Source organism: Arachis duranensis, chromosome 9, assembly GCF_000817695.3.
Source record: "Arachis duranensis cultivar V14167 chromosome 9, aradu.V14167.gnm2.J7QH, whole genome shotgun sequence".
Classification (NCBI taxonomy): domain Eukaryota; kingdom Viridiplantae; phylum Streptophyta; class Magnoliopsida; order Fabales; family Fabaceae; genus Arachis; species Arachis duranensis.
The window spans coordinates 13,751,651-13,767,572 of NC_029780.3; the positions used below are offsets into that span (position 1 = coordinate 13,751,651).

Sequence of the window (15,922 nt, forward strand, 5' to 3'; positions counted from 1 at the left end):
GATGAATGTAATAAGAAAGTAGAGATTCAAGAGGAGCACAGCATCTCCATACGCCTATCTGAAATTTCCACTATTGATTTACATAAGTATTTCTATCCCTTTTATTTTCTATTTATTATTAATTTTTGAACTCATCATAAACCAATTTAATCTGCCTAACTGAGATTTACAAGGTGACCATAGCTTGCTTCATACCAACAATCTCTGTGGGATCGACCCTTACTCACGTAAGGTATTACTTGGATGACCCAGTACACTTGCTGGTTAAGTTGAACGGAGTTATGATCACACCAGGGATTATTAAGATCCCAATTTATCACACCATGATCTCTTTGGGGTATTTTTGATTTCATACAAATACAAAGAGACCAACTTTGAGGATCACAATTTCGTCCACCAACGAGACGCTGATCAAATTTTAGGAAAACTCAGGTAACAAATTTTTATTATGTCGAAACTTTTTCATCTTGAATTTAATGCTCTTGATATATCTGAAAATAACTATTTATCATGGATACTAGATGCTGAAATCCATCTTGATTCAATAGATCTTGGAGATACCATTAGGGCTGAAAATAATACATCCCAAAAGGATAAAACCAAAGCCATGATCTTCCTTCGTCGTCATCTTGACGAAGGATTGAAAAATGAATATCTCACATTAAAGATCCAGCAGATCTGTGAAAAGATCTTGAAGAAAGGTATAATCATCAAAAGACGGTGAACTTCCTCAAGCCTGATATGAATGGACGCACTTGCGTCGACAGGATTTTAAATCCATAAATAAATATAATTCATCAATGTTTCGAATCACCTCACGAATGAAATTATGTGGGGAAAAGATAATTGATAATGACTTGTTAGAGAAAACTTTTTCGATCTTCCATGCCTCGAATGTGCTCCTGCAGTAGTAGTATCGAGAAAAATGATTTAAAAAATATTCCGAGCTAATTTCTTGTCTTCTTGTTGCTGAACGCAACAATGAGTTGCTCTTAAAAAATCATGAAGCGCTCTCAGTTGGCACCGCCCCATTTTCTGAAGTAAATGCGACAAATCATAACCACAGAAGAAGTAAATGGTAAGGTTTTGGCAACAACAAAAATTATAGAAGGAAGAACAATTGTGCTCACAAGAAAAGATCTCACCAGAAGTGGCATAAAGAAAGAAACATTGGGCAAAATAAATCAACAGATGATAAATATTTCCGTTGTAGTGGAAAGGGCCATTGGTCGAGTACCTGTCGTACCCCAAGGCACCTAGTTGATCTTTATCAAGCATCTTTGAAAAAAGACGACAAAGAAAAGGAGACGAATTTTGTTTCAAATTATGCTGAAAATTTCACCACTCATTATCATGTATTTGATTTCTTTGAGGATCCTAAAAAAATTATTGGTCATTTGATCAATGATAAAATAGTTTAATATGTAGGATTGTTAAGAATTTTTGTAAATAAATAATGTAAGAAACTTATTGTTAAGTTTTATTTTCTATTCATCTGAATTTTAAGTATGATGTATAATAAAATATTTATGAACTTCAAAATTACTAAATGTGTGATGTTCTAAAATAACAATAATAAAATTTTTAGTATATGATACTATGTACATTATTTCTTAGAAAAATAATCAAGAAAATAATTTTTTGCGCATATACTTCTACTTATTTTATTATTTGTCTTTGAAGAAAATGGCAAAGACATATAGTGAAGATGTTTGCCTTGCGGATAGTGCAAGTTCACATAATATTCTCAAAAGTAATATATATTTTATTTATCTTGTGCCAAAAGAAGAATATGTTAATACTATTATTGACTCAGCCAATGTGATAGAAGGCTCCAGAAGAGCAAAAGAAGAATATGTTAATACTATTATTGACTCAGGCAATGTGATAGAAGGCTTCGGAAAATAATACACTATTGTCTACTAAGTCTCTAAGGAACTTATTGGGCTTCAAATATATTCGCCGAAATGGATATTATATTGAAACACTAAATGAGGAAAATCATGAGTACTTATGTATCACAACTCATGATTAAATTAAAAATGTTATATTAGAAAAGTTACCATCACTTTCATCTTGGTTGTATTATACTAGAATTAGTGCAATTGAATCACATGCCATTGTAAACCAGAAGTTTACTAGCCCAAATAAATTCATAACTTGGCATGATCGATTGGGTCATCCGAGAACAACCATGATACGGAGAATTATTGAAAACTTCCATGGACATTCACTAAAGAACCAGAAGATTCTTAAATCTAGTGAATTTTGTTGTGATGCATGTTCTCAAGGAAAGTTAATTTTAAGGCCATCACTAGTAAAGATTGGATTTGAGTCTCCTAAATTCCTAGAAAGGATTCAAGTTGATATATGTGGACCTATTCATCTACCATATAGATCTTTTAGATATTTTATGATCTTAATAGATGCATCTTCAAGATGGTCACATGTGTGCTTATTGTCTTCTCACAACCTGACATTTGCGAGATTGCTTGCTCAAATTATTCGATTAAAAGCACATTTTCCAGAAAATCCAATCACATTAATTCATCTTGATAATGCTGGTGAATTTACTTTCCAAGTTTTTTATACTTATTGTATGGCTAACAGAATAAGCATTGAACATCAAGTAGCTCATATTCACACACAAAATTGGTTAGCAGAATCACTTATTACCATCTTCTCGCACTAAAATGGGACCCCAAAGAAAATTGGGAATATATGTTGGATATAATTCTCCCTCTATAGTGAGGTATATTGAGATACAAACTGAAGATGTATTTAAAGTCAGATTTGCAAATTGTCATTTTGATGAATCAAAATTTCTAACATTAGGGGGAGAGAATAAGCTTTCTAAAAAGGAACTTAATTGGAATACATCATCATTGATGCATTTAGATCATCGATTAGGGCAATGTGAACTAGAAGTTTAAAAGATTATACATTTACAAAGAATAGCAAATGTATTGCCTGATGCATTTTTTGATACAAAGAGGATAACCAAATCTTATATACCAGCGAAAAATGTCCCAATTCGAATTGATGTCCCTATTGGACAAGTGGCCACTGAAACAAATTCACGCCAGAAGCATGGTAGACCTGTCGGTTCCAAAGACAAAAATCTTCAGAAAAGAAAAGAGGTAAATACTATTCCTATTGAAAAAAACATAGTAAATACATCTGCAGTTGTCCAAAATTCTAATGTAATTTTAACGCCAAAAGACGTTCAGGTACCTGGAAATTGTGAAAATGACGAGATCTCAATAAATTATGTCTTTACAGGAGAAAAATAGGACCAAAATAAGAAAATTGTCAACGAAATATTTGCATATAATGTGGCATTAAATATCATGCATAAAAGTAAGGATCTTGGGCAAAGAACAGTCGAAGAATGTTGACAAATGAATGATTGGCTAAAATGGGAAGAAGCCATAAAGGCTGAGTTAGACTCACTTGCAAAACGTGAAGTCTTTGAACCTGTAATCCGTACACTAGAAGATGTAAAATCTGTTGGATACAGATGGGTATTTGTGAAAAAACAAAATAAAGTTATATGCTATACAACTCGACTTATGGCACAAGATTTTTCACAAAGGCCCGATATAGATTATGAAGAAACATATTCCTTATAGTAGATGCAATAACATTGCGTTATTTGGTTAGCTTATTCGCATATCATAAATTACATATGCATTTAATGGATGTGGTAACAATCTATTTATACGGATCGTTAGATCATGATATCTATATGAAAGTCCCTGAAGGACTAAAGATGTTTAAACCATCCAATGAATATTTGCAGGGGTTAATACTAAATTAAATTGCAAAGATGTTTATATGGTCTAAAGCAATCTGGACGAATGTGGTATAATCGTCTTATTGAGTATCTGACCAAAAACGGATTCAAGAATGATGATATCTGCCCATGTGTTTTCATAAAGAAATATGCATCTGGATTTATTATAATTGTTGTGTACGATGATGATTTAAATATCATTAAAACTCTTGAAGAGATTCCAAACTCTAAAAAAAGAGTTTGAGATGAAAGATTTTGGAAAGACTAATTTTGTTTCGCCCTGCAGATCGAACATACAAAAAATGGAATTTTTATTCATCAACATACACAGAAAAGATCTTGAAGTGATTTTATATGGATAAGTCACATCTATTAAGTACTCCAATAATCGTAAGGTCCTTGGATGTGGAAAAGGATCAATTTCGTCCTAAAAAAGAAAATGAAGATATCTTTATTCTTAAAGTACCATATCTTAGTGCCATTGGAAATCTAATGTATCTTGCTAATAACACATGACCTGACATATCATTTGCGGTAAATTTACTAGCAAGGTATAGTTCTTCTCCAACGAGAAGACATTGGAATGAAATCAAACAAATTTTTCGATATCTTCATGGAACGGTTGATATGGGATTGTTTTATCAATATGGATCCAAGTCACAACTAGTTAGCTATACAAATGCAGAATACTTGTCTTATCCACACAAAAGGAGATCTCAAACAGGATACCTATTCATATATGGTGGTACAGTTATATCATGGATGTCCAGAAACAAACGATAGCAGCAACCTCCTCTAATCATGCTGAAATACTAGCAATACATGAAGCAAGTCGCGAATATTTTTGGCTCAAAAGTTTGATCCAATATATTCTATCATCATGTAAACTGATTAATCATAAGATAGCTCCAACTGTCCTATTTGAAGATAATACAGCATACATTGCTCAACTTAAAAGTAGATACATCAAAGGTGATAGAACAAAGCATATTTCTCCCAAATTCTTTTTCACTCGTGATCTTTAAAATCAAAGGACAATTGATATCCAACAGATCCACTCAAGTAATAATCTGACAGATTTATTTACAAAATTACTCCCAAAATCTTCTTTTAAAAGATTGGTACATCAAATTGAGATGTGCCGATTTCGAGATATTAAATAATGATGACAAAAAAGAGAGAATGTACTCTTTTTCTCTTGGTGAGATTTTTTTTTCATTAATTTTTGTTGACAAAATTTTTAACTGGTATTGTACTTTTTTTTCTTTTCACTAAATTTTTTTTCCTTTAATAAAGTTTTAATAAAACATAATCTTAAATAGTCATCCAAAAAGTATTGTGATAAGATAACCTGACGTGAATGCCTATTTTCCATAAGGGTCAAATTTTTAAGAGAAGTTATATTTAATAAAATTTGAAAATAATAACCATGTACGCGTATAAATAAAAGACAAGTTCTGAGACAAGAATAGAAACCATCAATAACAATTTTCTCTTTCTTTATATTACCTATATATATATATAATTGTAGTGAATATTAATATTAGTGTTTCCTATTTACACTTTCTTATTTATTCATTATATTAAAATATTAATTATAGTGAATATTAATATTAGTGTTTCCTATTTACACTTTTTTATTTTATATTTATAATATCTTCAATATGAACCATAGTATTAAACTTTATTCTAACCAAAAAATAATAATCAAACAATCAAGCCGACAACAGTAAGCATAAACTGTAAGACGTTTCCATGAATCGGCTAGTTTACATCAAATTTAAACATGAGGCTGGGCAATCCACCAACCCAAAGACTGGTGAAATATTTTTTCTTAACACTAAAATGCATGCACAGGGAGCCCAGCAACTGTGCAAGAGGCACATTCCTGTACCAGAAACTGTAAGCTGATAATGCACTCCGAAACGTGGGCAGACGTCTGAACAAACATTGGCCTAAATATGGAAAATTTCTGTTCATGAGAGTATTTTAAAGGGCTATCAATTTCATACGTGCAGTGGAAAATAAGAAACTACTTACAGTTGACAATATGTTAATATGTCAATCCTTCTGAAGTAACTTCCAATTAGCACACCGTAAGCTTCATGAGTTTATATACTCTGTTTCAATCTTGTGACTCGGTCAAAATACATTTCGTTGCCCAAATAATTTACTCCCTTCTCTTGCTTTAATACACTTTCCGCATAACTCAGTTGCAGCAGCAGCATTGATCAAGACCCAACCCAAGGTTTAGGGAGCTTCAACTGTGGACAGAATTGCTCTTGTTAACACCTTGCATGTCCATAGGTGAGTTTGCTATACTGCTGACAGACCCTAGCGTCTGTGAGCTCAACTGTGGACTAGCTGGACAAGCTTCTGGATTGCCAGCACTCAAAGCATGAATTGCCCCTGAGCTCATCTGCTGTGGGCTCATTGGAGTTCGTTGACTCATTTGCTGTGGGCTTGCTTGCTGCTGAGTTTGTTGATTCAGTGATGGAACTCCCATCGTAGATGGTGAGCTTACCTGTGGAGGTGAAACAACTGCCTGCAATTGCGAACTTGTTTCTTGTTGCTGCTGTAATTGTTGCTGAAGTTGCTGTTGTAGTTGCTGCGTTTGCTGTTGTGCTTGCAACTGCTGTTGCTGTTGCTGCTGCTGTTGGGGTTGAAGTTGCTGCTGCTGCTGATTCATATAAAGATTCATCCCTGCTGCCATCAGCTTAGGTGGACCCATAGGTCCGACAGCTCGTGGAAGTGTATTCATACTCCTACTCAGAGATTGACCCAACATAAGACCAGCAGAACCAGGGTGAATTTGTCTGGAGCCTGACATGCCAGCTATGCTAGACTGAGGAGACCCTAACATGCTTCCATTATGTGTCATTCGAAGCTTCGATGCCAACATTTCAGCCTGTGACGGAGTAATACTTCCAGACCTTAACCGTTGGCTTATTGCATTCGAAATATTTGAGGCTGGATTAAGATTCATTGGGCTCTGACCCATATTTCCCATGCTAGAAATGGATGTCATTGGTGCAGAGATTCCAGTTCCTCCTATACCTCGACCCACTCCCATTCCCATAGGATTACCCATGGGTCCAAGCCCAACTATGTTATTTCTCATGTTACCCAAACCCACAGTTGTTCCCAATCCCACCATTTTCCTTTGCATTTGCGGCTGTTGGTTCTGTTGCTGTTGCTGCTGTAACATCTGAATTTGTAGAGGTGAAGACTTGCTGAGCATGTGATTACCCAATGATATGTTGGAGTTCTGGCCAATTGCATTTAAGTGTGGAAATTGATTTGTTCCTAGAATCATAGACCTCTGGAATTGAGGATTCTGCTGTTGAATGAGGGTGTGCTGTTGTAGCTGCTGTTGCTGCTGCTGTAGTGCTTGTGCCTCCAGCTGCTGTGGTCTTGGTGCCATTGAAACACCAGAGAGAAGTCCTTGTGACATCTGTAAGGCCTGAGGGTTTCCAGGTGGTAGCATCCTTGGGTTTGCCACAAGATTCTGAGGTAAGTTTAAAGAGGCATTACTGTTACTAGCCGGTTTTGCAAATTCATTGGATGATTGACCAATAGTTGGGTCTCCATATTGCTGCATTTCAACTACAGAGTTATTCGGAGGTACACTAGATTGACTTCCTGCTTGAAAGTTTACCCGGTTTGGCATGATTTGGATTCGGTCATCTTCCTTCATATATCCTTCACGTGCCATCTGCAGTGTGCATATTAAAATTAAAATATCAGAAAATGACAGACATTCTTTCATATGGTTCCAGCTCAGTCAGTGAAAAGTACCTGGGAGCAGAACTGTTTTGCAAGCAAATCCGCACAATGCTGATCCAAAAGGTAATGAAAAGTTAAGTGTGATAAATTTGAGAGATACATTCATTATATTAAATAGGAGAGAATTCAAATTCGAATAGAAGAAATGGCTGATAGTTCATTAAGTCTCATAAAGGTAGGGACATTGTGGACCATGACCAAGTTCATCCATAACTACAGACAAAATATAGGCTTTAGAGGATGAATAAAACATGTTCTGCAGCCAATGATGAGAAAGGAGAGGGGCCTATATTTCTTTTTTTTTTTTTGTAAAAGTATAATTCATTAACATGGATGGTAAAAAAAATAAGAGGATAAGTGGTTCTCATACAGCAGCCAAACAAGACGAGTTCATCTATAAAGCATCATTCTCAAATCTCTCATCATGTCTAAGATGAAAATTCCTCTAAAATAAAAAACATGAGCTTTACATCAATTAGATGTTAATCGTCTAATCCTATACCATAAAACTTGTTTCTTAGAAAATCTGTCATTGAGTGTATGCGAATTGCACTCCAACCAAATACTGCAGACTGTTGCATAAATTGTGCATTGCCACAGATTTTGCCTCTGCTATTCCCAAACCCAACAAACCATTCAACATAACTAATCTAGAGATCCAGCATGCACCAAAAATATTAAACAAAGTATTCCAAACATAAACAGCCATAGGACAGAAATAGATGTGCATTGATTCTGAATTTGCCTCACACACATTACACACACACATCAGGGGAGATGGCCTTGTGTGGCCTTTGAACCTGCAACATATTAATTCTGTTGAGCACAGTAGCCCAAAAAAGGGTTTGACCTTAAGGGGAGCTTTCCATTCCCAAATCGAATTTAAATGTAAAAATAGGAAATGCCTCAAGAGACCCTTTTGTCTGGGTTCGGAGTAAAAGAAACATCATCAAGAATGCACAAAACAAGTATTGGATCAGAGGACTCCTATCATTCACATTACAGAAGTTGAAATTCCAAGCAAATGGGGGAATTATGCAAGAGGAAAGATGATACAGATGAGAACGGTGTATAATATAAATGGAAAATAAAAATCCAAATGGGGCCATGGGGGTAGTAAGAACCCCAGGAACAACTACAAGATGAAATGAAAGAGACACTCTCTGAAAGAGCATAAGCAAAAGAGAAACCTCTCAATGAATTGTAGTTTTCTAATCTCTCCTATGTCTACAAGGAAAATTCCCCCTAAAAGTATCATGAATTTTATGTCAAAAGAAAGCACACTATCCCAAGATCACCCAACACAACCCAATGATTTGGCATCCTTTCTCGTAAAACCAGCAACACAAGTCAAGAAGAACTTATCTCTGGTTGCAGGGGGCATTGCAACCCTAACAAAGGATACTAAACAAAGATCATAAACATAATAACTAAAGTAATCCACAAAAATAGACAAGATAAAAATGTTGATGTTATGCAGTAAACAAGATGTTGATAACAGCAGCAATTGCACAAGAGACCCTAGCTCGTTCAGTTAAATGATGTTGCAAACTCAGAAAGGTACCGAGCAGACAAGGGGAAAGAAGGAAGGCTTCCAGAATTTAGTCAATGCTTTGGGTCTATTTGAGCAGGGAGGATCAGCAGACGGCAGTATTATCAAGGTTTCTTTGCTTTTGTTAAGTACCCAAATGAAGAGAAAGAGAAGGTTGAATGCCAAAAATGATAAAATACCTCCACTGCCTTTTATTTACAGCAGGAAGCATAAGAAAGAGTAACAAGGGAGAGAATCAAGTGGAACCAGCTGTGTAACAATAAGACAGCTGGTAGGAGAGTGGAGAGAATCCATGTGTCGTGAACAATTCTGTTAGAAAAGAGAAAATTGAGTGTCTATTTAAGAGAGTAGAAGAATTAGAGAGGACTCATTCAGGAATTTATATAGAACAAGACCCCATGGCGTGGTAGCCTCTTAAATCCTACCTACCTCTTTCTTTTTCTGCAATTTCTACATTCAACAACAACATATCAGGAAAGAAGGGTAAACTACCAAAAATGCACTCGAATCATTTTGGCGCTGACAAAAATGCACCCGAATTTTACTATCGACAAAAAAGCCCTCAAATAATTTTAAAACGCGACAAAAATACCCAACATTAAATATGTATTTCTCAAAAAATGCTTTAGAGATTGAATTTTGATGCGGTTCTTTGCAAGCATGAGTAGAAAAATGAAATATTTTTATCCTTAAAATTTGGTGATTTTTCGCTAAGTATATATATATATATGAAAATCACTAAATTTTAAGGATAAAAATATCTCATTTTTCTTCTCATACTTGCAAAAAACCGCATCAAAATTCAACCTCTAAAACATTTTTTGAAAATACATATTTAATGTTAGGTATTTTTGTCGTGTTTTTAAATTATTTGAGGGTATTTTTGTCGATAACAAAATTCGAGTACATTTTTGCCAGCGACAAAATTATTCAGGTGTATTTTTGGCGATTTACCCCAGGAAAGAATTATATCACACTGATACCATTCAACCCCTTTCCTTCTATCTTCAGTGTTATCTTATTTCCCTGCTATATCTTCTATCTTCTACTGCTCTGTACTATCTGATTCAGCTGACAGTTTACAGTTTCCTTCTTTTTTAGTTACATAACTCTGCTTTTTCAGTGAAATTACTAGGTTTCTAATAACACATATTACATACAACATTAAACTTACAGTGTTGGGTAATGTGGGGAGATGTTCCTCTGAGGCTAGGAAATCCCCCTCATCAATGTCCCCATAATGCATAGCCACGGTACCATCAGATGGCTTCTCAGCCATTATCATCCTAATTCGTAACCTGGGAACTAAAGAGACAACATTTCCTGAAGAAGAGAGTGGAATTTCAGACAAAAGAACGAAATTTATATATGCACACACACACGACTATATAACTTCCAAAACTTCAACAAAACAAACCTTGGAGTACACGCTCCGGCAAGCAGAAACTTAAAGCTCTCATTTTGCACACATTCATACTTCCACCTATAAGCGACTTTGACAAAGAACTTGTTTCCTCTATCAATCCTTCATTATTGTTTGGATTGGCAAGAAAAGCTGACAAATGCTGAGGTGAATATGTATTCTGCTTTCTTATGGGATAATCATCAGACTTGTTCTTCTTTAAGTTCAGTTGAAGCCTGCCATAAGTCCATATGCTATACATAAGAGAAACGAAAGAAATAATAATCTGAAAATTTCACTCTGAAAAGTAGTGGCACTCTAGCACAGACTAAGATAAACTGTATCTGATTAAAGAAGTAATATGCTAACTTCTAAGGATGTGGGAAAATAGTGCTTGATTAAAATGGTAAAAATTAAATTTCATAACCACCACAAAATACCTAGTACAGAAACAAATGGTATATGGAAAATCACAACTGTGGGATTATGGAAATAATATGGAGATGCAGTTTTAAAATTTCACTCGTTATACCTTGTTGTGACCAGTTCAATTTTTGAGAACCTTTCAAGCATATTTTGAAGACCTTGATCAACCATAGCAGGGGTACCAACTGCAGGACTATTTGCATTCAATGGAACCCCATTACCAACACTAGCCGGAGAACCAACTCCATTCATTGCTGGGGTCTTGGGAAGGGAATTAGATCTCCGTTTGGCAGCCAGTTGTGCCTGGTGTTGTCTTTGTGCAGAATCGTTAGCATTAGAAGTCAAAGGTGGTGTTCCAACAGCAGCAGGAACTGAAGCCATTGATATCTTCTCCTTTTGTGATGCACCAGCTACAGCTGTCATTGCAGATTGTCCAAAACTTGGTCCAACTGAACCATTCGAAAGTTCTCCTGATTTTGAAGATAATGGCGAATGAGGTAATGCCCCACTAGATAAACGAGGACTCTGTATTGACTTCCTTTTCTGAACAACCTGGTCCTCTTTTTTCGCTTCTTTCTCCATATGCTGACCCATAGTATTCCAGGTTGTCTGAGGGAAATTCGGTCTCATGAATGCCTGTGGCAACCGTTGCTGAAGCAGCAACTGTTGGGAATCTAGATTGCTTGTCTCCATTTGCATACTGCGGTTCATTTCTGTGCCATCTAATTTATCCATTTCAAACTGTTCTTCCTTTGCAACTAATCTGATACCATGCTGACCAGAAGCCAAATGAACAGCCCCCTGATCTTGATTCAGCACCCCTTCAAATACCTTCTGGGAAAATTTCTGATTACCACTGCTCACATACTGAATACCTCTGGTCATTGCTTGTTGTGGCAATAATGGATTCTGCCAGGTCATATCCGATCCTTGAAGAGCTTCAGAATGTGTGCTAACTGGCTGCTGTTGCATTGTGTCAACACCTGCGGAAGAATGCCTCATTCTTTTTGCAAGATTGGATAAAGGTGATGTTTGTCCATGTTGACTATCCCGTTTTGCATGAATAGAGGCATTTGCGTTTGTATTATCAGCATATGAAATCATGGGATCCTGTGAAGCAGGAGATGCCCCAGATTGATTAATAGCAGCAGATGCCATTTGATACCTTGATTGATTAGACAACATAGAAAATCCTGGGACAGAGGAATCTGGTATGAAAGTCTTGGGTCTCAAGGCCATAGCAATTTGTGGATTAAAATTTTGCGTTGCTGGATTTTCAAGGGTCTGCTGCAAAATGGCATTAGACGCAACGATACCTGAATCACCCAACCTGCTATTTGAGCTTTCAGGCATTATTTCCGTGCATACATTCCTACCATGGATTTCATTATTAGAAGTAACAGCAAACTCTGGCATATGCCTTAATCGTTTTCTCCGCAAAGTGCCCAGATTCAAATTAAGCTGCAACATCAAGCTCACCATCACTATAATGCATATCAGTACATAATAAGTTAGTCGATGGAGAACATATCTTATTTATACCTTTGTGGGAGCTCTACTTTCACACAGCCGATCTAGCTTTGGAGTAGGATCTAGATGAAGTTTCGGTTGTACAGCTTTCAGTATCTTCGATTCAACTTCCTATTGTGGAAAAGATGAGGTAATATCAACACACACGAAATGAAAAACTAATGGGAATTGTTCATTGAATGGTTAACAATACTCACCATTAGATCACCATATGTCCAAGACTTATCAGTGATAGATGGGATGTCCTTCACAATATTCTCTAATGACATCTTGAGGCATACTTTATTAACAACAGGAGACATGTCAGTGGACACAACACCAGCCCCGTTTTCTGAAGCACATCTTCGAAAATCACGCACCTGAGAAGTTACAGAAATAATACAAAGCTGAATTTCAAATTGATCAAATAAGAGAAAGGAAAGAAAGCAAAAAGAGCATAACAAATTGTCCTTAATTGAAGGAAGGAATGCCAAGAAGAGGTGGTATCGTTATGAAAGAGCTCCTCAAGGTATTAATAACCACCTCATCTTTTAACCATAATCACTGTAAACTGTTCTATAAAAAAACACAGCCCGATGCACAAGCAACCCACGTTACATAGGGTCTAGGGAAGGACCGCACCCAAAAAGTGTAACGCAGGCAGCATATCCTGATAAATGCATCAGCAGCTGATTCCACGGCTTGAATCTGTGAACTTGAGGTCTCAATTCTTCATAAAATGTTCTATTGCCAAGAAGAAACGTGTGTCCCCTTAAAAGATTTTTTATAAGAAAATGATAGGAATTTAAATATTGCCAGCAAAGGAAAGTATACAAACAATGAAACAACACACCTCACATATAAGTGCTCCATCAACATATTTGACAGGTATATCATCCAGAATGTCTGCAGGTAAGTGGCCTGACTCTATAGCCTGCAAATATACCATTAATGAGAAAGAAAATGTTTAAGTGCATAAATGGTTGAAGCAAGTAGACAAGCCAAAACTAACAGAATTAAGAAATTATAATGATGAATAAGACAATGAATCTTAGGCTAATAACTTAACAAAAGTGCCCAGACAAGTAGCATAGTCTCTGGACTCTGGCTCTATTTTATTTCAAAATTCCAGAAACCAAATGCACAGGAGGTAGAAACAAGAAACCAAGTCCCTAGCAGTCAACAACTTTTCTTAGTTTTTTTCATAAAACAGTGAAATTTCATTAATACGAGGAGAACAATAATACAAATTGCGGATAAGGGTTGCACTATACAAAAACAAAAGGATTTATCAATAAAGCATAGCTTTCCAAGCTCAACATATTTGCAAGGAAAAGTCCCCTATAGAAATCATGAGATTTACACCAAATAGATGTTGGGTGTCTAATCACATACCAGAAATCATGCTTGTCAAAAAAAAATGTCATTGAAGGTGTGTGCATTATGCATAGTCCAAATAGTGGTGAAAACTGCATAGTGCCACTAAAATCTCTCCCCTTCTCTACTACCAAACCCAACAAACCTAGTCAAATGAAATTGATCTAAGGTTGAAATCCCAAAAATGCAATGCTTTTGGATTTAAGTAAATCAAAAGCTTAGTATGAAACTTTCAGATGTACAGATAGCATTGCGTATTATACATTGTTTAATGCCATGCTCAATTGCAATTCTTTAAACGGTACTGCCAAAACTGAATGAACTAGAATATCATAGATTTGCGAGACTTACCAAGAAAAGGCTTTCAGATGACCTATCATATGGATGCTTGGGAAAATCTTGATACTTAGCATGGTTTGCTATCTCATTCTGAAAATTCACCAATCACTACTTCAGAAACATACAAGTCATGTTATAATACTTTCTTTATTTCAGGATATTCCTTCAACATTCACAAAATATTGACTGTTGCTTACACAAACCTCGAAGGGTTTTCTAATAGAATAACCATCTGGGAACAGGTTCAACGTGAAAGAAGCTTCCGCATCTGTGAAAACATGAAAGCCCCACAGCATTCAGTATTCATACACAAGTTAGGCGGCCAATTCGATTTCAAGACTTACCTGCTAATGAAAGAGGTTCAGATGGAATGGACAAAGTAGACATCTGACCCAAGTTTTTGCCAGCCACGGAGAGATCACTCTGTATAAAAATGATACATTGCAATAAGAAAGAGATTCAACAAATATCTATATGAAATTCAGATAACATGCTGGCCAATTGCAAAATAAGAAAAACCTCGAGGATGTCATGTTCTTGCTGAAGAAAAATTAGAACCAACCCATCCAATATGATAATTCTAATGCAGAAAACCTACATCAATTTTCATCTTATAACCCGTCCCCAAAATTGAAATTACATACAAACAGCTCAGTGTATTAGAGTTCCTTTATTTTTAACACTTTCGTTTATTTTTAACACTTCGAAAAGCCTTCTAGACCAATACAATTTCTTTCTAACTTCCACATATTTTAAAACCTGAATACTACCACAAATATCAACGGAACCAACATGATTTCCACGTCTACCAGTTTAGCTCTCTCAAGATACAAAGCAAGGTAGAAAATAAAAATCAGTGAAACGTTTTCGATAGGGGGAAGAGACACCTTCGGTTTTTATGTCTAGTAGAATGAAATAAAATGTGACGGAAATTTTCGCTCTATTGTTTGGAATACAATTGAAGTGAAGAGAGATTTCAGTTATAAAGTAAAACTGGTTCAAGCTTCAGCAAGCTTCAACGGTAAGCTCCACCAAGAAAATATCTCGAATCGAAAGTGAAATTGGAGAATGAAGTAAAACGGCATTGGCGTACCTGTGGCTCGCGGGAAATTGACATTGAATTCTGGGAGGTGCCATCGCTGGAAGGTGCGGGATGAGCGGGAAGGGGCTTGGAGCGAAACCTAGTGCCAGTCTTTGAAACTTTGAAGGAAACCCCCATGATCGTCCTGCTTGGGAGAACCGAATTTTGCTTGCGGATCGAGAAGATAATGAAACCCTAAAATCTAAAAGAGGGAGGGAGAAAAACTTGTATCCGAAGAAATTCGGGAGAGAAATTGACTTAAGTTATCGACTCATAGCATATTATTTACTTTTGCGAACTGCGAAGGACGCGAGCGTCCTAAACGAGTTCATGTTCGTGGGTTTTGCGCCATTTTGCTTGGGTTCCGGTTTTCTCCTACATCGGATGCCGGCATGGCGCAGTGGTCTTGGTCAAGGTTTGTTTGGTTTAGCAAATCAATTATCTATTCTATCTATGTATTATATCTATTATAATATATAAATATCAAATTTTTACATAAAACTGATGAGTATTTTTTAACTTATTAAATACAATCCATTACGATAAATTAATTATATTAATTAATTAATTTAATTAGATATTTAAGTATTATATTATTTTTTTGTGATTAAATATCATACTATTTAATATTATATATTAATTAATTGAATATAA

General features: G+C 35.8%; 1 protein-coding gene across 2 annotated transcripts; it reads right to left on the reverse strand.

Annotated features, from left to right (window-relative positions):
* Window positions 1-5,461: 5,461 nt before the first annotated feature.
* On the reverse strand, window positions 5,462-15,699 carry LOC107464857 (protein PHYTOCHROME-DEPENDENT LATE-FLOWERING). 2 transcript variants are annotated; one of them, XR_001587204.3, is made up of 13 exons: window positions 15,281-15,699; window positions 14,532-14,610; window positions 14,391-14,455; window positions 14,200-14,277; window positions 13,325-13,405; window positions 12,690-12,851; window positions 12,505-12,603; window positions 11,069-12,423; window positions 10,552-10,772; window positions 10,309-10,457; window positions 7,595-7,633; window positions 5,837-7,511; window positions 5,462-5,751 (listed from the first exon to the last, which is right to left on the reverse strand). XR_001587204.3 is itself a non-coding variant. In XM_016083809.3 (12 exons), exons 1-12 carry the CDS (start codon window positions 15,404-15,406, stop codon window positions 6,057-6,059), a joined length of 3,909 nt encoding a protein of 1,302 aa, XP_015939295.1. In that variant the 5' UTR covers window positions 15,407-15,699; the 3' UTR covers window positions 5,462-6,056. The 2 variants fall into 2 exon arrangements, 1 of the variants encoding a protein (XP_015939295.1); XM_016083809.3 differs by having other exon boundaries at window positions 5,462-7,511.
* Window positions 15,700-15,922: the final 223 nt, after the last annotated feature.